We start from the raw sequence: 22750 nt of genomic DNA, 5'->3' as shown, positions 1-22750 counted from the left end.
TGAACATAATTCCATACCTGGATGATCTGCTGATAAAGGCAGCGTGCAGGGAGAAGTTGTTGCAGTCTATTGCTCTCACTACTCGACTGCTCAGAGAACACGGTTGGATCCTAAACCTTCCAAAGTCACATTTGGAGCCGACAAGTAGATTGTCTTTCCTGGGGATGATCCTCGACATGGAAGTGCAGAGTGTGTTTTTACCGGTGGAGAAAGCGTTGGTGATACAATCAATGGTCTGGGATGTCTTAAGGCCTGCCCGGGTATCGGTTCATCAGTGTATTTGCCTTCTGGGGAAGATGGTTGCCTCCTACGAGGCTCTACAGTACAGGAGATTTCATACTTGGTCATTCTAATTAGATCTCCTGGACAAATGGTCGGGATCTCACCTACACATGCACCAGAGGATACGTTAGTAGTCAAAAGTGAGGATTTCACTGCTCTGGTGGCTGCAAATGCCTCACCTCCTGGAGGGTCGCAGGTTCGGGGTTCACAACTGGATCCTTCTAACCACGGATGCCAGTCTCAGAGGTTGGGGCGCAGTCACCCAAGGGGAAACCTTCCAGGGAAGGTGGTCAAATCTGGAATCCATTCTTCCAATAAACATTCTGGAACTGAGAGCCGTATACAACGGTCTTCTTCAAGCAGCACATCTTTTGCAAGATCAGGCCATTCAAGTACAGTCGGACAATGTAACGACGGTGGCCTACATAAACTGACAGGGAGGAACGAAGAGCAGAGCTGCAATGTCAGAGGTGACAAGAACCCTCCTCTGGGCAGAAAAGCACGCGGTACCGCTGTCAGCAATCTTCCTTCCGGGTGTGGACAACTGGGAAGCGGACTTCCTCAGCAGTCACGATCTCCATCCAGGAGAGTGAGGCCTCCATCTGGAGGTGTTCACAGAAGTGACAAGTCGTAGGAGCATGCCTCAAATCGACATGATGGCCTCCCGTCTCAACAATGAACTTCGGAGGTACTGTTCCAGGTCGAGAGACCCACAAGCAGTGGCAGGGGATGCCATGGTAACACAATGGGTGTTCAGGTCAGTGTCCGTGTTCCCGCCACTTCCACTCATTCCAAGAATTCTAAAGCTAATAATGAGAACAAGAGTTCCGCCAATTCTCATTGCTCCGGACTGGCCAAGGAGGGCTTCGTACGCGGATCTTCTGGAGTTACTGCTGGAAGACCCGAGGCCTCTACCTCTATGCGAGGACCTTCTGCAACAGGGGCCGTTCGCTTATTAAGACTTACCGCGGCTACGTTTGATGGCATGGAGGTTGAGCGCCAGATCTTAGCCCAGAATGGTATTCTGAGCATGGTTATTCCTACACTGTTACAGGCTAGAAAAGGAGTAACGTCTAAACATTACCATCGCATTTGGAAAAAGTACGTGTCTTGGTGTGAATCCAAGAAGTTTCCTACGGTGGAGTTTCAACTTGGACGGTTTCTCCTCTTCCTGCAAGCAGGTGTGGATATAGGCCTGCGTTTGGGATCTGTGAAGGTCCAGATTTCGGCCTTATCCATTTTCTTCCAGAAACAATTGGCTGCCCTCCCTGTGGTTCAGACTTTTTTGAAAGGAGTTCTGCACATCCAGCCTCCCTTTGTGGCGCCTATGGCTCCCTCGGATCTCAACATGGTGTTGCAGTTCCTGCAGTCAGATTGGTTTAAGCCTATGCAGGAGGTTGAGGTCAAGTTTCTCACTTGGAAGGCTGTCACGTTGTTGGCCTTAGCTTCTGCTAGACGTGTGTCGGAGTTGGGGGCTTTGTCTTATAAAAGCCCCTACTTAATCTTCCATGAAGATAGAGCTGAACTCCGGACACGTCAGCAGTTCCTTCCAAAGGTTGTGTCAGCATTTCATATCAACCATCCTATTGTGGTGCCAGTGGCTACTGGCTCCTCAATTCCTTCAACGTCCTTGGATGTTGTGAGGGATTTGAAAATGTATGTGAAGAGGGCTGCTCGTCACAGGAAACCGGACTCTCTGTTTGTGCTTTATGATACCAAGAAAATTGGGTGTCCTGCTTCTAAGCAGACGATTTCTCGCTGGATCAGGTTCACTATCCAGCATGCATATTCTATGGCAGAATTGCAGTGTCCAAGAGTCTGTTAAGGCCCACACTACTCGTAAAGTGGGTGCTTACTGGGCGGCTGCCTGGGGTGTCTCGGATTTGCATCTTTGCTGAGCAGCTACTTGGTCAGGGTCGAACATGTTTGCTAAGTTCTACAAGTTCAATACCTTGGCCTCTGAGGACCTAAAGCTCTCCCTCCTGTTCTGGGAGCTTTGGTACATCCCCATGGTACTAATGTGGACCCCAGCATCGTCTAGGACGTAAGAGAAAATATAATTTTAATATATGGCATACTGGAATGTTAACAGATTTTGGAAAGTTCCAAAAGCCATTTGATTCGTATCAGTGAGTGGGGGAGTTTATGGCCCCAAAACCAGTTAAACCAGTTCCCGCAGACCCTGCCACATGTAGGGGGTTAGGACAAGAAGTGTACGGGTTTTTTAGCAGAAGGAACAAAGGACAGTCTAGAGTTCAGTGTGAGCTGAGGACTGAGATGGAGGACACAGGCTAGTGTCCAGGAGAAACGCAGTCTGGGGACTGTGGAACATGCATTATACTTCACAGTCCCTGGCATTATGGAGAGAAGAGCAGCATGTGGGTGTTGCTATGAAGAGTGGGAGAGCCCATATCTGCAGTGTAACAGGAGAGCCAGCAGCTTCAATGAGAGATGGAGAAGCATGACGGGAGGTGTTAGTCTTCGGAAGAGGACTATCTGGGTGAGTGGTAGGAAACCACTTGTGGCGGAAGGCCCCCAGTGACGTGTCCATGAGAGAACCCGTTTAGATAGAGCCCCCAGCGAATAGGGGAGAGCACACCGAAATGAATCTCAGTTTGCGGACGCCGCACTACTGACTCCCGGAGACTGCGCTGGTATGTACTGTAATTCTGTCCCATCATTGTTAATGCTGTTATGGCCAGTGAAGCGAATTAAAAGAACTGTAACCTGATGTAAACCATATGAATATTATGCTGGAGAGAGGAGAACAAGAAATCAAATTTTATTGTCGTGATAACCCTGTCTAAACTGTGAATGAACTGCTTGCTTATGTGATGAGACGGCCTGGCGTGCAATGCTTTAAAAATGACTGACGTACCTGGCGTTGCCCAGCTATCACAATTATACCTACCGGTAAATCCTTTTCTCGTAGTCCGTAGAGGATGCTGGGCGCTCGCCCAGCGCTTCGTGATCCTGCAGTCGTTACTTGGTTCAGTTTGTACTGCTTTGTTCTTAGGGGGTCATTCCGAGTTGTTTGCTCGCTAGCTGCTTTTAGCAGCATTGCAAACGCTAGGCTGCCGCCCTCTGGGAGTGTATCTTAGTTTAGCAGAATAGCGAACGAAAGATTAGCAGAATTGCGACTAAATATTTTCTTGCAGTTTCTGAGTAGCTCTATACCTACTCCTAGATTGCGATCAGCTCAGTCCGTTTAGTTCCTGCTTTGACGTCACAAACACGCCCTGTATTCAGCCAGCCACTCCCCCGTTTCTCCAGACACTCCCGCGTTTTTCCCTGACACGCCTGCGTTGTTTAGCACACTCCCGGAAAACGCTCAGTTACCTCCCAGAAACGCCCCTTTCCTGTCAATCACTCACCGATCAACAGTGCGACTGAAAAGCGCCGCACGAACACCAGCAAATCTACTAAGTTTTGTGTTAAATAACTTAGGGCTTGCGCTCTGCGTACCATGCGCAGTTAGCAACAAATCTCAGCATAGCGAAAATCGGCAACGAACGAACAACTCGGAATGACCACCTTAGTTCAGTACTGCATTGTTACTTGGTTAAGTACTGTTATTCAGCTGTTGCTGAGTTTTCAAGCTAGTTAGCTTGGTTTGCCTTGTTTGTGCGAGCTGGTATGAATCTCGCCCCTATCTGTGTTAAATTCTTCTCTCGAAGTATGTCTGTCTCCTCGGGCACAGTTTGTAGACTGAGTCTGGTAGGAGGGGCATAGAGGGAGGAGCTAGCCCACACTATCAAACTCTTAAAGTGCCAGTGGCTCCTAGTGGACCAGTCTATACCCCATGGTACTAATGTGGACCCCAGCATCCTCTGCAGACTACGAGAAAAGGATTTACAGGTAGGTATATTAAAATCCTATTTTCAATGTTACAAAATGAAACTCATGAAAGTCCAGAGAAAAATTTATAATTTTTTAATTTTATAATATTATTATGCACAAAACCCATTAAAATGGATCTATTATTAGACAGATAAATGCTAAATCTAGAAAACTTTTATCAACCCCACTACAGCCCCCCACCCCTGGACGCAGTGTAGATGGGGCCTTTAATCCCCAGGTTCACCTGCAACCATGACAGTTATGCTTCTGCCTACAATAGTAAGAGAGCGGATTACCAGATGTGTTTTATTGTACTTGTACAGAATAATGTACTACTGTATATACAGCCTCAGAAGAAAGCATAAGAAATATTTAGGATTCTGGTTTTCAGCTTCAGGAAACAAAAATGAATTAAAAAACATAACCGTAAATTACATTTTCCAGCATTTTACATTGAGCCCACACACAGGAAGGACTCTCTGTATTTGAAGCCCTTTAACACTTCAGCTATGTTACTGAAATGCCTCTATATTTACATTTACAAGAGGTCAAAATATTATAGTTTCATTCAGAACACACAGATATCAGCATAGGAAATCGGCACTACCTCCTATAATGTTCTATGAAGGGAATAATAACATTAAAACAAAAACCACACATCAGCACTACTGTAGCATAAACGGGGTATCCAACTAGCCGCGATAATTTGTGGAGATTATGGGGTCTATTTACTAAACTTTGGACAGAGATAAAGTGGACGGAGATAAAGTAGCAGCCAATCAGCTCGTAACTGTCATTTTTCAAACCCAACTTGTAACATGGCAGTTAGGAGCTGATTGGCCGGTACCATATCTCCATCCGAGGCTTAGTAAATAGACCCATTTGTCACTAATTTTACATCACCGGTATCCAAACTCATTGTGAAACCCCCCAGCTTTTCTCACAAAAATACATAAGGTCCTCAAAAAGCCGTGGACATATGTATTTTTGCAGCACTTATCACTGCAAAAATAGTCACTTATGAGGGATTTGGCTTCGCCTGCCTAAGGTAGACGAAACCAATCCTCCAATAAGCATTGACTATCAGGGTTAAGAGGATAGGTCCCGGCGAACCAAATAGCCACAGTAAATGACCGTGGCTAATTGGATACCCCCCATAGAAGGTTACAGAATTTATACACATGCCTCAGGGATTAATACACTGAACATTATTTTAATGTTAATAAAATAAACGCCTGAAAATCCAGAACAAAAATGTATAAAATGTATTATTTTTATTTATTACCAGTTATTTATATAGCGCACACATATTCCGCAGCGCTTTACAGAAACTATTTGGCCATTCACACCAGTCCCTGCCCCAGTGGAGCTTACGATCTATATTCCCTACCACATGTACACGAACACACATTCATACTAGGGTTAATTTTGTTGGGAGCCAATTAACCTACCAGTATATTTTTGGATTGTGGGAGGAAACCAGAGTACCCGAGGAAACCCACGCAAGTACAGGAAGAATATACAAACTCCACACCGTTAGGGCCATGGTGGTAATTAAACCCATGACCTCAGTGATGTGAGGCAGTAATGCTAACCATTACACTATCCGTACAGGGGTAGATTTTGAAACGCATGAGAATGGGTCTTCATGTTAGAGCGGTTAAAAATGTTCAGGTTTCAAAGGAAATAAATGATAAATCTATAACTCTTATCATCCTCTCCCAAAAAAAACAAAACACATCCTGCTAGTCCAACCTACAAAAGATGCTAGTATGGAATCTGTGTGTATGTCTAATTTGTCATTAATTAACTACACATGGCCCCATTTAAGGTATAAATTGCATAAATGCTGAGGCATCATTAGCGCAATGTAAATTAGGTGGATATGGATTGCACTGACCCAAATAAATCACTACAGGTTGAGTATCCCTTATCCAAAATGCTTGGGACCAGAAGTATTTTGGATATCGGATTTATACGTATTTTGGAATAATTGCATACCATAATGAGATATCATGGCGATGGGACCCAAGTCTAAGCAGAGAATGCATTTATGTTTCATATACACCTTATACACACAGCCTGAAGGTAATTTTAGCCAATATTTGTAATAAATTTGTGCATTAAACAAAGTGTGTGTACATTCACACAATTAATTTTTCATATACACCTTATACACACAGCCTGAAGGTCATTTAATACAATATTTTTTAATAACTGTGTATTAAACAAAGTTTGTGTACACTGAGCCATCAGAAAACAAAGGTTTCAATATCTCACTCAAAAAATTCTGTATTTCGGAATATTTGCATATGGGATACTCAACCTGTAATATCCAATATAAACAGTGACATGAGCTTGTTGTCTGAAGTTCATTTTATTACTACAAAACATCACTATTAACATAATAGATGGATGATCATCTAAATATCAGTGCAAGAAATTCAGTTCTACTGTAGACGCCTCATACACAGCAAAAGGTTAGAGGGTCTGCCGAGAGTAAGAGACATTGTAATGGTTGTAGTGTGAACTCCAAACGTCTACAGTGGTTTCCTTTTAAAAAGGGTCCATAAAAGAGCTTTCTATAAGGAAGTCAGGGACATGCGACAAAGCTAGTTCTCTATGTCTGTGTCACTGTTAGTCACAGTTTGCTCCAGTCCATTGTAGTGGCCATTGCTGATGTCTTGGTGATGGAAGCCATTCACCTTGCCCATCCCCTTCTTGCTGGACACAGGATGAGGGGTCACAAACATACTGGGTCTTTTGAAGCTCAAGAAACTTCTTTGCATTTTGTGCTCAAGCATCATATGATTTTGCGGAGCCAGACCCAAGCAAGCCCTAAAACAGAAAGAACAATGGTCATCACAAAATGAAGCATGCAGAAATGGTAACGGCATAAAGTGAACAACACGTTCATAAAGTTATGGAATATATATTTATTTAAGTGTATTCATAGAATGAGAGACAACACTAAACAGACCTACGTAGAGTTCAAAACCTACATCAACACAACGTCGCGCATCAGAAAACATCGGACATAGTTAAGGGAACTAGATAATGGTTAGTCAAGAGAGACTAGAAAAATATATCTTAAACATCACTAAAATCACCAGTTGTAAAAAGAACAGTAACAAAATTGTTCAATTCATCCATTTTTAAGAGCGGTAGAAAAGAAAAAGAAGAAAGATCAGGAAGTATGAGTGAAGGGAGTAAAGAAAAAGTAAGGTGGTCGTCTGCAGGGAAAGGAAAGAAGTAACGGGGGAAAAGAGGAAGGGGGGACGGCAAGTTCGGCCCCACTGGACACATTCAAAATTCCTTTAGAATTCTAAAATAAATTAGGTTTCTGAGTACAAAAACCCTGAATGTGGGGGTACTGGGGAAATGTAAGGAAAATGCTGGAGGAACATGAAAATGAACAGTCCACGATTCCCATGTTTTGAAGAAGCTCTTATAGTGGGGTGGGCAATAAGCAGCCCTCCAGCTGCAGTGAGACTACACATCCCAGCAAGACCTGCCATAGTTTTGCTATCAAGGCATTCTAAAACTGTAGCATGCTGGGATGTGTAGTTCAACAGAAGCTGGAGGGCTGCTATTGCCCACCCCTGGAGGAGCCGTGTAGGATGCCGGTAATGTAGCATGTTTGGGCCATACTTTGGCTAAAGTGTCCCATACTGTATATGAGGTGTTACAGTTTGTTTCCAGTTTTCTGACAACTGAAAAGTGGTCGCTGTAAGCATGTTTCTAATTCATTTATATTGCTGTTATTTCCTTCAAGCCTACAAATAACTATTAATTGAATGGATGGTGGGTAATAAATCTGACCATCACAAAAACAGAGAGCCAAACACATTAAAGGTCCATACACAGTACACACTGGGCGTTTTTGCCCCGCGTGTATGCATAGCGATGATGGCTGACATCGCTGGGCTGAAAAGCGCTCAGTGCATACACACTGAGCGCTTTTCCCCGCTGCCCAGCAATGTCAGCGGGGATGAGCGGCTTTCCATAGCAGGACGCTATGGAAAGCCGCTCACCCCGCCGTTCATCTACTGGTAATACCAGCAGATGAACGGCGGCCGCCAGCGATGAAGTGGGAGCGCGCATCAGCGCTCACCGCTCATCGTTTGGGCATACACGCTGGGCGGCTTTGAGCTGAAAGCAGCTCAACACACCAAAAGTGACCTGCTGTCAGCTCAACATCGCCCAGTGTGTATGGGCCTTTATAGTAACATGCTTAAACTGATCCACACCAATACAGAACACATATGGTACCTGAAGATGTTCTCAATGCAGTTTCTCTGTCTGAATAGAGCATTCACTACAGGGGTTCCCTCTGGCACAAGCGGGGCTTTACAGAGGAAGCTGAGAATGGACAGCACACTGTGGAAGCTCTGGTAGTCTTGGTCTCTCTCAGTGCAGAAAGTTATTCTTTGGCAAATTTCAGTGAGCATCACCAAGTCGAGGATAATAGGACTAGCAAGCAGGGAGTCCTGGGAATAAATGCAAATCAATTAAGTCGTTTTCCTCATTAATTATTAAGTGAAGACAGAACAAGGTTATAATCTGTTAGAAGGCCGTAACAATAGTCACTGATAAGTTCCCGTATATGACCCTATGACTTCTGGGCTTCAATGTCACATAATGATCGCATTATTTAATATTTATTATTTAAAGTAAACCATATAAGTTTGGGGCTTATTTCATAACAGAACAAATGCAGACGTTACTATCCCTTAATATAATAAATATATATCATCTCATATGTCCATATACACCTCTTCACAATATTAGGTAAAACAGATCGATTTATGAAAGCTTGGACAGAGATAAAGGGGGACATTTACTAAGCAGTGATAAGAGCGGAGAAGTGAGCCAGTGGAGAAGTGCCCAAGGCAACCAATCAGCACTGAAGTAACATCTATAATTTGCATACTATAAAATGATACAGAGCTGCTGATTGGTTGATGGGGCAACTTGTCCACTGGCTCAATTCTCCGCTCTTATCACTGCTTAGTAAATGTCCCCCAAAGTACCAATCAGTCAGACAGCCTGTAAAGTGAAAGTTAGGAGCTGAGTGGTTGGTACTTTCTCTCCAAGCTTTGATAAATCTGAGCATCAGTAGTTAAAGCAAGAGTTCTATAAGGCCCCATGGCAGGAAAATAAAAAGAGAAGACAACACGAGGGAAAGAAATGTGTATTTACCTCACAGGTGTTGTGAATGACAATGGTGTTGGTTCCTCCCATCATGATTTCGGACATATACTCATCCATTGCTCTCTTACTGTCTCCCACATATGGGACATATTTTATAACCACCTGTAAAGCAGAACAGACGTTACTAGTACACAGAGCATCACATTCATTCCACTGCTGCCTTTAAAACCGAAATTAGCAAATTTCAGCACTAGAAGATAGATATATTTGTCGGACTGGATCAGACAACCCCTATTCAATCCCATCATAATTCGACTTTAAAAAAAAGTTGAATTGAGATGAGACCTGTGAGTGGAGGAGAGGGGGGGGGGGGGGGCGGGGAGAGCGGCGGGCAGACGGGGGACAGCAGCGCTGCAGAAGGATGTCTCACAGCCGCCAGACCTCACGGCAGTGTCCACCTGGCTCCAGCAAGCGTAACCTCACTTGCTGGACCCGGGTGGACGCTGCTGTGAGCAGCGCGGCTGTGACACATCCTCCTGCAGCGCTGTAGCGCTGCTGTCCCCCGTCTGCCCGCGGCTCTCCCCCATCTTCCCACGGCTCTCCCCCCTCTCCTCCTCTAAGATCCCCCATCTCAGTCCGACATTTTTTTATGTCGGACTGAGATGGTCGGAAACGGGGCCAAATCCTGTCAAATTTGGCCCCGTTTCACTCAAAAGTACGTGAATCGGCAGCTATTCTGCCGATTCACGTACTATTCGACAAGTCGAATTCCCCGACTTGTTAAATAAAAATAGCGGGGACTGAATAGGTCGAATCACGATTCGACCTTAAAAAGTCGAAAACTGCCGTCTTTTCGACAGACGACAGCTTTCGACCCTAATTGAATATACCCCATAAGGAGACGGATGTGAAATTACATAATGTGCCCCTTAAACCCTTTCATGGACATAGGGGTCAATGTATCAATCAGTGAAAGGAGTGGAGAAGTGGACCAGTGGGGTAGATGCCCATAGCAACCAATCAGATTCTACCTATCATTTGGTAATATATACTTGATAAATACTACCTCAAAGCTGATTGGTTGCAATCCCAACACTATTTTCACTGCTTTATACATCAACCCTATAGTACGCGTACGGACCAATGTCACCGATCTGGACTAAAGCTCCAGCATCGCACAACTGCATACAACCGCCATCAGGTGACTCCCCTAAGTGGCGGTGTATGATTTATCTGGGCTAGTTAGTACATGACCTTGTGTTAGAAAGATAACCGTAATAAGAACCTGCCACAAGATGGTGTAAGCAATATGCACTTTATCTATATACAACAGACTATTATTACATGATGTTAGATTAAAGCATTTGCTGTACATAGCCAGAGAACACAAAAAAAGTCATGCTCCAGACACAACAAACAAAAAAGAGTGGCAACAATTTCTTAATGAACAAACAATAACCACCACCACTAGGTGACCATATATTAGAAGGTGTTCCAGAAAAAGGGAGGTCAACAGGGCCATCTTAACATACAAGCACACAGGGGATTTAGAGCATGGGCGGGTGGTAGTCACCTCATCAGAGCGGCAAGGCAGCATTCTCTACCCTTCTCCCAGCCTGCAGCCAGACAGTGAATAGCTATAAGCGTGCTGATTGGTGGATGGCTGGAGCTATCCAGCAGAGTGCGGACAGCCTTTCATTTTATGGAAGGATGTGGAGAGACTGCGCAGGACTGCAAGCGGGGCATGTTATGATTTTCTCTTTATTGGTTCCCGTGAATGAGGGTGTAGGAGTCCCATTGCTTTGCCCAGAGCTGACAATGTTGTTAACACGGCCTTGTCTGTCTCATGTCCAGTGTCGGACTGGGGCATGAAGGGCCCACCGGGGGATGCTGTTGTAGGGGCCCATTCTTAAGGATGTGGCCAGGCTCCACTGGGGCGTGGCCAGCCAACACAGAGGTTTGACTAACCATTACAGAGTACATAATAAACCATATTCTCGTGAAGTACAATGTAACATAAGTATAATGTATAAGTATAATATATAATTCAAGTGCACTAGGATAGAGTCTGGAACCTGATCCCTAAAGGAGGAGGAGGGCCCACAGGCAGTGGGGCCCACCGGTGGTTTTCTCTGTTCCCCTGCGGGCCAGTCCGACCCTGCCCATGTCAAAGTACTCACACAGTGGTCTGGTTTTTCATTTGGTCCATACAGAACATGATTAGACTGAACCATGTCATCCACCACATTGCTTTTGGAGATCTCCTTGGAGCGGAACTGCTGAGGAGCAGAAAGGTTCTTCCCATCATTATTACCCAGGTGGTTGTAACTCACTATGGACACAGTCTATGAATGAAGGAGGAGAAATAAAAAGTCAGCTAATGAGAAATAATTCAGTGGTGATGACAAACGTACTTCTGCACTTTCTCTGACCCTACATCAGCTGCAGTCTAGCAGTGATGTTCTCTTCCTATCTCAGTGCTATGAATACAAAGCTCCTCTTGCGGAAAGGTTTTTGACACTTAAAATTACAATATCTGTCAGCTTAGAACAATAGTGACAAATCGTAAACTAACAGAGTTCACCTGTTGCAGAATAGTGTTACCTTTAAGCCAGCACTGATTAAAAAATCCACCAGGACTGATTTAATCTTGGTCTGTCCAGACTTAAAGTCATCTCCTCCAATAAACACAGAGTGCCGCTTTGCCAGTTCTATTGCCCCAGGAACAAATGTGTTTTGAGGGGAGCCATTAATGTACGCACATCCTTCCAAGATGCTGGCCACTGCAAACATTGTAGAGGGAGACACTTCAAGTCCAAGCTGTGAAGGTAAAACGGAAAAGTATGAATAATGTTGAAGATACAAGCTACTAAATCTACAAATTCCAAATTTCAAAATGTCAAAATTCAGATGAGATTTAGAAATTAATTTAGTTCATTTTAATAGTTATATTATACAGTAGAATTCGTACACAGGTGGCTTATGGCAACTGTGACATGTTGCAGTCTTCTTTCTAGGGCAGATGCAGGAGAACCTGCCTGTGGGACAATAGTACAATCAGCAATGTATGGTAGGATGGCAAAATGACAACTGTTAAAGAAAAGGTCTCTACATACCCAGAAAGCATATGGGTGATAAATATACTAATAGAGGAAGAGGCCTTCCAATTTGTCTCTTACTGCGTATATTGCCTGAACGCCGCTTCTATTTCGTTGGCCTACTCCTCTCTTTTGTCCTTTTCTGGTAAGGGGGATCTGTGCAGCCTTAGGTGTCACTGGGTTACAGATTTGGGTGCTCTTAAGGATGAGAAATGGAATTCTATATTGTGTTCCCTTCAGGGTGGCACAACATATGATAGGTTTCAGCAGATACAGTTATATATTTTGCATAGGGTATATTGGACCTCATCTCAGCTTTGTGAATTTGGAGGCTTTTCATCTGACCTATGTCCTAATGCCCCCTCTGCCATACCTCCCAACATGACCCCTTTCTTATCCATTAACTAGTTCAAAACAGGTGCCGGCAATCATAAATGAAGAGAAAAGTCCAGAAGTAGAGCATTGTGTCCCTCCTGGATAGTGTCATGTTGGGAGGTATGCCCTCTGCTGACTTCTGGCATCTTCTATGGATTTGTCCTAGAGTGGTCTCTTTTTGGACAAGGGTGGTCGCCTCTATACATATCACTGGTATTACTTTAACCTTATTAACTTCACGTACAGTATTTTTGGCCTCGGCCTGCCTGGAGGAATACCTCACTGCTCCTTTATGTCTATATGTGAATAACCTGTTAATGTTGGACAGGGTCTGTATTGCTCGTGGCTGAATGGCATCTGATCTCCCTTCTCTCCCCTACTCAGAGTTAGTTAACATTACTGTCTTTCATGAGAGGTTTATGTATAAGAGAAAATGTCCCTCAAATTTTGATAAGATCTGGTCGTTCTGGCAGAACTTTCAATATACCCTTTGGTGATCCATCTAATGGCAATCCACTCGGGCCCTAGATTTCACCTCATTATCTATACTCATGTTAATACTGCTTCATGCTGTGACATTTATTCTTATTTCATTCCACTATATATTTTGTACATGTACGGTTCATATACCATTTTATGATACTGATGTATGCTTATGCTCTTCTACTTACTGTTTCATTTTATTATTTTCTATTAATTTAACTTTGTTTTCTTTTTGTATTACTCCGTTTTGAATGTGTTTGAAACGTGAAAATTAATAAAAAATACTTGATAAAAATAAATAATGAAATGTAGATGCCATGGTCTAATTACACCAAGACTGAACCTTTTGGCCTCATCATTAGGTGCTATGTTTGATGCAAACCTAATGCAATCCCTACTCAGAACAGTAACCAAAAAGGATACCACAAAAGCCACACTGGAGATGCCTAAAGTTAAATATGTCATCCAACTGTGACTCTTGTGGAAGAATATGAAAGTTTCTGACCACTAACGCTTGCCATCATCCCTGATGGAGCAGTAGTGCCATCAATGGTAAGACTTCACAAATAAATACATGTGACTGTGAAAAAAATCAATCAAGTGAAAAATTACAAGGGTTAGGGGTATATTCAATTAAAGTCGGATCCATTCGGGGGCGTGGCTACGGCGGACATGGAGTAACACACTAACTGTGTGCTCTCCGACTACAATATCCTCTCTCTTCATCCTGTGTCCCCCCCTGGGTCTACAAGTTGCCCCAGTGCAGGTGCTACGCTGTGGAGGGACCTGTGTGTGAAGCTGGGAGCCGCGGGCTGCTCTCCTGCTCTGGCCGCACTGCTTCTGTGATCGGGGCGCCGGGCCTGCCGCATCACGTGGGACGCCGCTCTCCCGTCCTCCCGCGCTGCCGCTCTACTCACTCCCCGTCCCCGATCCTCCTGCCGCCGCTGTGTGAAGCCGAGGCGCCGGGGGCCCTAGCAGAAGCTCTCTGTGCTCCGTTTGTGCCCGGGGGAGACACTAATAAAATACTAATAAATCCGTGGCCAGGGTGCTGCTGCGGGTCCTGCCACCTCCCACTTGCTCTCTCATTGGAGCTCCTACTCCCTGCCTGTCTCCTGGGGAACTATTCATATTGCTGGGGGGGACGGAGTGTACTTTGGGGTGTCTGTGGGAGAGCTTCCCTGCCTCCAGACCTGGGATACAGTACATGCTGGGTTGCCATAATACCCTAATACACTGTGCTTTGTGTATCCTCTCCTGGTAGCCCTCTGCTATTGCTGTGTGTGGATCTGGACGTTTTGCAGCTAGACGGACTCGATATACTGCCACCTCCATAGGCAGCTTCTGGACAGTATTGGTATACTACGTGTCCACAGGGCAGCTTGGACAGTTTGATATACTATACTATACTATACTATACTATACATTCACTCTTAGCAGCTGGACGACTTTGATATACTATACTCCCCTGCTCCCTGCCGTCTACTTGGCTAGAATGGTCAAACCGCATCAATCCGCCGCGGCTGCGGCGACGCTAGAGAAATTCGCTAGGAATCCTTCGACACGGTCCCAGCCGAGAGGGGAGGTACTGTCGACTCCATCTCCGCCTTCTCCGTCAGCTCGCTCCTCTTCGGTGGAGGCCACTGATACCGCTCTGCAGAAGGTGCTGGATGCGGTTACGGCCAGCGAAGCCCGCTTGGCCGACAGGATCGGTCAGGTCCAAGCGGACTTATCCATTATACACCAAGACCTTCAACGGGTGCGGGAGAGGGTCGGTGAGGTTGAAACACGTATATCCACACTGGAGGACACGGTCGCGCCACTTGGTAGACGTAAGGGGGGTACACACGGAGCGATAATCTAAGCAATCTGACTAGATTGCTTAGATTTTCAGCAACATCGCTCCGTGTGTAGCCCCCTCAGCGATAGCGATGCGCGGCCCCGCATATCGCTATCGCTGCTGCTAGATTGGCCTGCATGCAGGCCAATCTAGCGGGTCGCTCACTTCACCCGCTGGGTGAAATGAGCGGCCCCCCCGTCTCCCCCCGCACGCTCAGCACAGATCGCGCTGTGCTGAGCGCCGGGAGAGATGTGTGCTGAGCGGTTCGCTCAGCACACATCTCTCCCAAATCGGGCCGTGAGTACTGGCCTGTACTTCTGCTCTGGAGTCGCAGATGTCGGAGGTATACAGAAGGATGACGGATATGGAGGGAAGATTGCGACGGAACAATGTCCGCTTTGTTGGTCTCCCTGAGAAAGAGGGTGCCTCCCCCGAAAAATTTCTTGAGAAGTGGCTACTGGATGTGTTTGGAGCAGAGGAGTTCACCTCACACTTTGCGGTGGAGCGCGCCCACAGAGTCCCGATGCGCCCATTGCCTCCGGGGGCGCCTCCCCGTACATTTATTGCCAAGCTCCTTCATTACCGGGATAGAGACGTGATTCTAAAACTGGCCCGTACTAAGGGCCCCCTCAAGTGGAACGGCTCTCCGATATCAGTCTTTCCAGATTTTGCTATTGATGTCCAGAAGGATAGAGCTCTGTTTATACCCGTGAAACGCAGGCTGCGTGAATTGAACCTCCCTTATGCTATGCTCTTCCCGTCCAGACTGCGGGTTGTTTCTGATGGAGAAACTAAATTCTTCACGTCTCCTCGTGGGGCATCGGTGTGGTTGGACAGACGCTTTCCGGCACGGCGAGCACTGGCCGCTGACTGAACTTATATATATTGTTTCTCTATTTGCAAGTATACTGTTTATTTACTGCCTGTGGTGTGTTTCGGGAGGGAGATACAGATACTATTGGCGGGAAGATTGCTGGGATATTCTTCGGAGACAACATTCAATCTTACATAAAATGGTGCAGTACTCACCTATATCCGTATATCTGCCCCCTGTTGCCTTTGGTAATATCCTGGTTTAGTTCTTTATACTAGTTTCGGGACCGCCTGCATATATCAGTTTCGCTGTATGGTCCCAAATAGTTATATTAATGGGGTTGGTCTGACGTCCTACGGGGGGGGGGGGACACACTTGAATTTAGCTGGAAGCTTCTATTGTCTTACAGTCACTGAATTCTTGGCCCCTCTTTTTGTTTTCTTTTTGGCCTTATAAAATATGTTAAGGTAGTTTTGCCCTAGTAGTTAGGGTTTGTTAATTTACAGGGTTGGTCGTTCGGGTATCAGGTATGCTGCAAGTTCCTAGTAGTATACGGGGTGGGGGTAGGGGTTTTGTTAAGAAATTATTGTTTTGCTTTTATTTTCTGATGTGCAATGTGCTTGTCTCTAGTGTGCCTCTGTTGCAGCTGATTCGAGGTGTGGTCTGTTGGGAGTGTGCCAGGGTTGGCTGGTCGCGGGTCGTCTGCTTTGTTAATGTGTTACTTTGTTATGGCTCTGGTTAAGTTTCTGTCCTGGAATGTAAGGGGGATTAATGACAAAATTAAGCGTTCCCTGGTACTCAGACAGATCAAGCAGTACACATCGGATGTGGTTTGTTTGATGGAGACCTACTTGGTGGGTGCAAGGATCAGGTCACTTAAAAAGCCGTGGGTGGGGTGGGCTTTCCATTCCATGCACACCACAGCGTCCCGGGTAGTGTCTATCTTGATTAAAAAGTCTGTACCTTTCGTGTTAGATAGTGTGCAGACAGATCGATGGGGGAGGTATGTTTTTTTAAAATGTAAAATTAATTCTGTTCCCTTACTATTGCTAGCTGTATATGTGCCCCCTCCATATTCCTCTGACGTACTCAAAAAGGCATCTATTTTTATGGCTGCATCCCCGGGGGTGGCTGCAATATGTATGGGTGATTTTAACAATGTTTTACATCATGAACTGGATAGGTTCTCTAGGGCATCCTCCAACCCTCAACCGAAGCGGTCTTCATTTGCAGATATTGTCTCTGAGCTGGGCTTGATCGATCCCTGGAGATTGAAATATCCTGACCTGAGGCAATACTCCTGTTTTTCACACTCCCACGCTTCCTTCTCTAGGATAGACCTGGCCCTCCTCTCTCGGGAACTCCTGCCTATGATTCGGAATGTTAGATATGAGACTAGGGGTATTTCGGATCACTCCCCTGTGTCGGTTCATATTGACCTGGGTTGTCAGAGAGGCCAGGCGGTATGGAAGCTTAACCCCTTCTGGCTCACACATATGGGTGAGGGATCCGAATTGGAGCTCAGCTGGTTGGAATTCTTTGATTCTCATGTTGATACTACTGATGTTTCTTTATTGTGGGATACCTTTAAAGCCTTCCTGAGAGGGACCTTGATCAAAAGAGTGGGTAGTCTTAAATCCTCTTATAGGAAACGTGAAGCTGAATTAGAGGCTCGGGTTGTCGCTTCTGAGATGGTGCACATACAGGATGGTTTGGACAGCTCTAAATTAGACTGGCTCCATGCTCAGAATGAATGGAAGGAGTACTTGTGGGGGAAAACCCAACATAGGCTTCTATTCTCCTCCCATGTTCAATACGCTACTGGGGACAGACCGGGTTCATATTTGGCTACTCTTGCCAGAGGGGACCGCTCCTCTCGTACGGTGGTGGAGATTGTGAATACGGCTGGGATAGTGTTGGATCGCACCCCCCAAATTGTTATGGAATTTGTGTCTTATTATCAGGCACTTTATGGCTCCAAACTCACATGTTCCCCGCTAGAGTTGTGTAATTATTTAGATCAAATCCAGTTGCCCTGTATTACTAGTGAGGCTAGAGCTCTTCTTGATGCTCCTATATTGGTGGAAGAGATAGAGGCAGCAATCACCGCATCTCCAGATGGTAAGGCCTGTGGCCTAGATGGTATTCCATCCGAACTGTATAAGAAACACGCTAAATTTTTCACCCCTCAGCTGCTTAATTTATTTAATACTATACTTGCGCAAAATGCGCTTCCCTCATCTATGGCGGAGGCATTAATTATAGTGATTCCCAAACCGGACAAGGACCCCCGGAGAGTTGAATCGTATCGTCCTATCTCTCTGCTGTCCACAGATGTTAAACTCCTAGCTAAGGTTCTGTCTTCCAGACTTAATCAGGTTATAACCCAAATTATTCATCCGGACCAAACAGGCTTTATGCCTGGTAAATCCACCGCTGTTAATTTAAGACGCTTGTTTGCTCATTTTCAGGTTTCTCATGGGGAGGCCTGCTCTTCTGTTGTAGCTTCTCTGGATGCCGCAAAGGCCTTCGATTCGGTGGAGTGGGCCTTCCTGTGGGAGACCATGAGTAGATCTGGCATGGGCCCTAATTTTATTAATTATGTTAAACTACTTTACTCACTGCCCATGGCCAGGGTCTCAGTTAATGGATACGTGTCACATTCCTTCCCCCTGTCCAGGGGAACGAGGCAGGGCTGCCCTCTGTCCCCCATCCTGTTTGCCGTAGCTATTGAGCCATTAGCATGTCTGGTTAGAGCCAGTAAAGATATTTTGGGTCTTAAGGTGGGCGCAAAAGAAGATAGAATAGCATTGTATGCGGATGATCTCTTGCTATTTATTGATGATTATGTCTCCTCTATGCCTATAATCTTGGATATGATAAATACTTATGGACGTTTCTCCGGGCTTACTATAAACTGGGAGAAATCGACTATTGCTCCACTTAGGGGTCCAATACCGGTTTCCCCACTGATTCATATCCCGCTTAAGTGGGTAGACTCCTTCAAGTATCTGGGGATATGGGTGTCGAATGATTCTTGTACTTATGTCTCTCTTAATATTACACCGCAGATTGTCTATCTCCGTTCAAAAGTCAAGGTTTGGGGGAATTTGCCTCTGACCATCACTGGTAGGGTCAATCTGGTGAAAATGGTGTATCTGCCTAAGCTCCTCTATGTTCTTCAGCAGTCGCCCATATATATATAGGCTTAAAGGTATTCAGACAAATTGATAGCTTGCTGTCTTCCTTGATCTGGGCCAGCAGAAGAGCACGTTTGAAGCTTGACACCTTGTCTAGACCTAGATCGGCAGGGGGCTTGGCCCTCCCTATTTTAAAATTTTACTACTACGCTGCACAATTAGCGCACATTTGGGAATGGGTGACTAACTCCGACAGTCTCACTGTGCACTCGCAAATGCTCTTGCAGGATTATCCTGATGGCACGCCGTTGCAACTGCTACTCTGTGGGAATATTAAACTATCTAAGGTCCCTATAATAAAACAGGCCACTCTTATATGGAAGCAAGTACATGCTATTCTGAAGGGCCAGGGTATAGACCCGGATACTCCATTGGACAATGTCCTTGGTTTCCCAGAATTGGCCTCGCTCCAAACCAGGGTGGTATGGGGGAAGTGGGGGGTAACATCTCTGGGGCATTTGTATAATGGCGATATACTAAAATCTTTCCAGCAGCTCCAACAGGAATTCAATGTGCCATCTCCATATTTCTATCGGTATTTGCAGCTGAGACATGCGATTAATGCACAATTTTCTAACACCCCTCCGATGATTCTAGACTCCCCAATTAAATCACTTTTGCAAACTCTGGAAGGCGGCCATTTGGTTTCCAATATATACACGAATATGCTTCAGTCCCACTACTCTGACCCGTTGTCTTCTCTTAGAAATAAATGGGAATCTGACCTGGGACCAATTTCAGACGAGATCTGGGAAGGAGCTTTATGCTCTCCACGATTAGCTACCACTACCTCTAGATATCAGCAAATCCAATTGTTTATTGTGCACAGAGTGTATATGACGCCGGTGCGATTAGCCCGCATAGGCGGTACCCACTCGGCCAGATGTCCAAAATGTGGTGATTTGGGGGCTGATTTTTGGCATATTATCTGGCTTTGCCCTGAGATGGTAATATTCTGGTCTGGTATTATCAAAATCATAGTGTCGACTGGGATTCCGTCGGTAGTGTGTACCCCGGTGGTGTGTGTGTTGGCAGCCTTGTAGGAAGACGCCCTGGATGCTCCTAGCAAACGATACTTGATCAATCTATGTGCTCTTGCCAAGGTGTGTGTTGCTCGATTATGGCTGGCTAAGGATGCTCCTACTGTACAATCTTGGGTCTCGCTTGTTAATACAACAGCCGCCCACGAGAAGTATGTATACATGGCCAGGAAGGCGGGGAAGAAGTACTATGACATTTGGGGCAGATGGCTCAGCTCTCCTAACTCGACGAGCCATAATGACTGACACTTTCCAGTCTGTGTCTAATACAGGAGTGTGAGGGGAGGATGAGCCACGCTTCGTGGAATGTGGGTGGAGTTATGTGAGAAGGATCTATATTAGCTATGCGACTGTCCCTTTCGTGTATCACCCCTGGGGCCCGCGACCGGCCATATACTTGCCTATACTTGACGTTAGTGATGTATAATTATATACAAGTGGCGGATCAGCTGTCTGGAAGTATTTGAATGATATCTGATTAAGTCAATTTGATGTGTCATTTCTTCTGACTCACGATGGTATATTCGAGAGATAACCCTGCACGTCTTATTTGCTATGACTGTAATGTAGTAATGATGTGAATTGGGAATCTGCGCATTCCCTTGCTTAGCACATTGTTTTGCTCTTTCTATTTCCCTCTTTCTTATCTTTTTCTTTTCTTTTTTGTTTAGCCGATTTGTGGTTTTGTTTTATTGTTTAAAATACAAATGTAAAATCAATAAAAAATATTGAATTGAAAAAAAAAAAAAAAAAAAAAGTCGGATCCATTCCGACATGCATTTGTCGGAATGGATACGGCAAGGGCTATTCAATGAACCATGTTCCTGACCATCTCAATCCGACTTAAAACAAAGTCGGATTGAGATGAGGGAGCTGAGGAGGAGGAGACGGGGGAGCGCAGCGCTACAGCACAGCGTAGCAGGAGGATATGGGGCACCGCCACCAGACCTCACGGCAGCGTCCACCCGGCTCCAGCATGCGGGACCTCGCTTGCTGGAGCCGGGTGGACGCTGTTGTGAGCGGCGGCAGTGCCCCATCCTTCCTGCTACGCTGCTGTAGCCGCTGCTCTCCTCCGTCTCCCCGCCGTTTCCCCCCGTCTCCTCCTCTCAGCTCCCTCATCTCAATCCGACTTTTTTTTTAAAGTCGGATTGAGATGGTTGGAAACGGGGCCAAAACCCGTCTGATTTGGCCCCGTTTCCGACAGAAGCACCGGATCGGCGGCTATTCCGCCGATCCACGTGCATTCCAACAAGTCGGAATTCCCGACTTGTCAGAAAATTCTGGGGTGTATTGAATAGGTCGGAACCCCTTCTGACCTAAAAAAGTCGAAAACTTCCGTCTTTCCGACAGACGGCAGCTTTCAACTGCAATTGAATATACCCCTTAGAGTGAATTATGCATTACAACAGTGTTGTAGTGTGGATATGTAGAGAAAGAAATTACATAAGTAGACAGAAGTATATTGATTTAAACTGCAGTTTGTACCTACATACTCATCTCTCTAAGGCAGAATAGGGCATTACAAGTATTACACAATAATGTATTATACAAAAAAAAATAATAATCCATAGCCGTTTGGATGAGTCAACGAAAAGGAGTCCTGTTGGCAGTCCATAGGTCTGTGCTGAGAGCAGAAGTAATGATGAACCCTGATCCTTGGTAGAGAGACTGCTGTGACACGTGTACCATGGTGTCATCTCTCTGAACCAACCAATCCAATTACTGGAAACAACAAAGCAGATTGGGAGGAACTAAACTCCTCACGTATCCCACCACCAAACACGCACTACTCTTGCAACAATCAGAGTTACGGGTCATGTACAACACGCTAAATTATATCATTTTCCTCCCTGGGCAGACTTTGAATGGAAACAATTTGGCAATGAAAGCTTTATATCATATAGTATATTAGACAAAGGTTACTCCTCTGTTTTGTTTTTTCTTCAAACAACAAAAAATTACTACACTTTTTCGTCCCCAACAATAAATCTAGCAATTTATACAATGGGGATATGTACGCATCTTATATAAAAAAAAAAAAAAAAAAAAAACCACGACAAAAACATATTATGCAAGTCAGCGGAACCTGTCACATCTCAAATTGTATCCAGCTCTACAATAGTGGCATAAGCACCAGCATTACATTGGGCCAAACCAGTAGCCTACGCATTAGCATTATATGTGCCAAACCAGTAGCCTACACACTAGCATTACATTGGGACAAACTACTAGCCTATGAACTAGCCTTATATGAGCCAAACCAGTAGCTATGCACTAGCATTACATTGGGCCAAACCAGTATCCTACGCACTAGTATTACATTGGGCCAAACTAGTAGCTATGCACTAGCATTACATTGGGCCAATCCAGCAGCTATGCACTAGCATTACATTGGGCCAATCCAGCAGCCTATGACCTAGCATTACATTGGGCCAAACCAGCAGCCTACACACTAGCATTACATTGGGCCAAACCAGTAGCCTACGCACTAGCATTACATTGGGCCAAACCAGTATCCTACGCACTAGTATTACATTGGGCCAAACTAGTAGCTATGCACTAGCATTACATTGGGCCAATCCAGCAGCCTATGACCTAGCATTACATTGGGCCAAACCAGCAGCCTA

The 22750-nt window shown here is 45.2% G+C and overlaps 1 protein-coding gene across 1 annotated transcript in view; it reads right to left on the bottom strand.

The window, feature by feature from the left end:
- Positions 1-4199: 4199 nt before the first annotated feature.
- Positions 4200-22750, bottom strand: part of LOC134948364 (inositol-3-phosphate synthase 1-B) — a 42290-nt gene continuing 23739 nt past the window's right edge. The window contains exons 7-11 of the mRNA XM_063936297.1: positions 11881-12096; positions 11457-11621; positions 9325-9438; positions 8395-8612; positions 4200-6960 (exon numbers count right to left, since the gene is read on the bottom strand). Of these exons, the coding sequence (XP_063792367.1) occupies positions 6735-6960; positions 8395-8612; positions 9325-9438; positions 11457-11621; positions 11881-12096 (939 nt within the window). The 3' untranslated portion in view covers positions 4200-6734. The remainder of the gene's footprint in view (positions 6961-8394; positions 8613-9324; positions 9439-11456; positions 11622-11880; positions 12097-22750) is intronic.

This window comes from Pseudophryne corroboree, chromosome 8, assembly GCF_028390025.1.
Source record: "Pseudophryne corroboree isolate aPseCor3 chromosome 8, aPseCor3.hap2, whole genome shotgun sequence".
Classification (NCBI taxonomy): domain Eukaryota; kingdom Metazoa; phylum Chordata; class Amphibia; order Anura; family Myobatrachidae; genus Pseudophryne; species Pseudophryne corroboree.
This window is presented reverse-complemented; position numbering and strand designations above follow the sequence as displayed.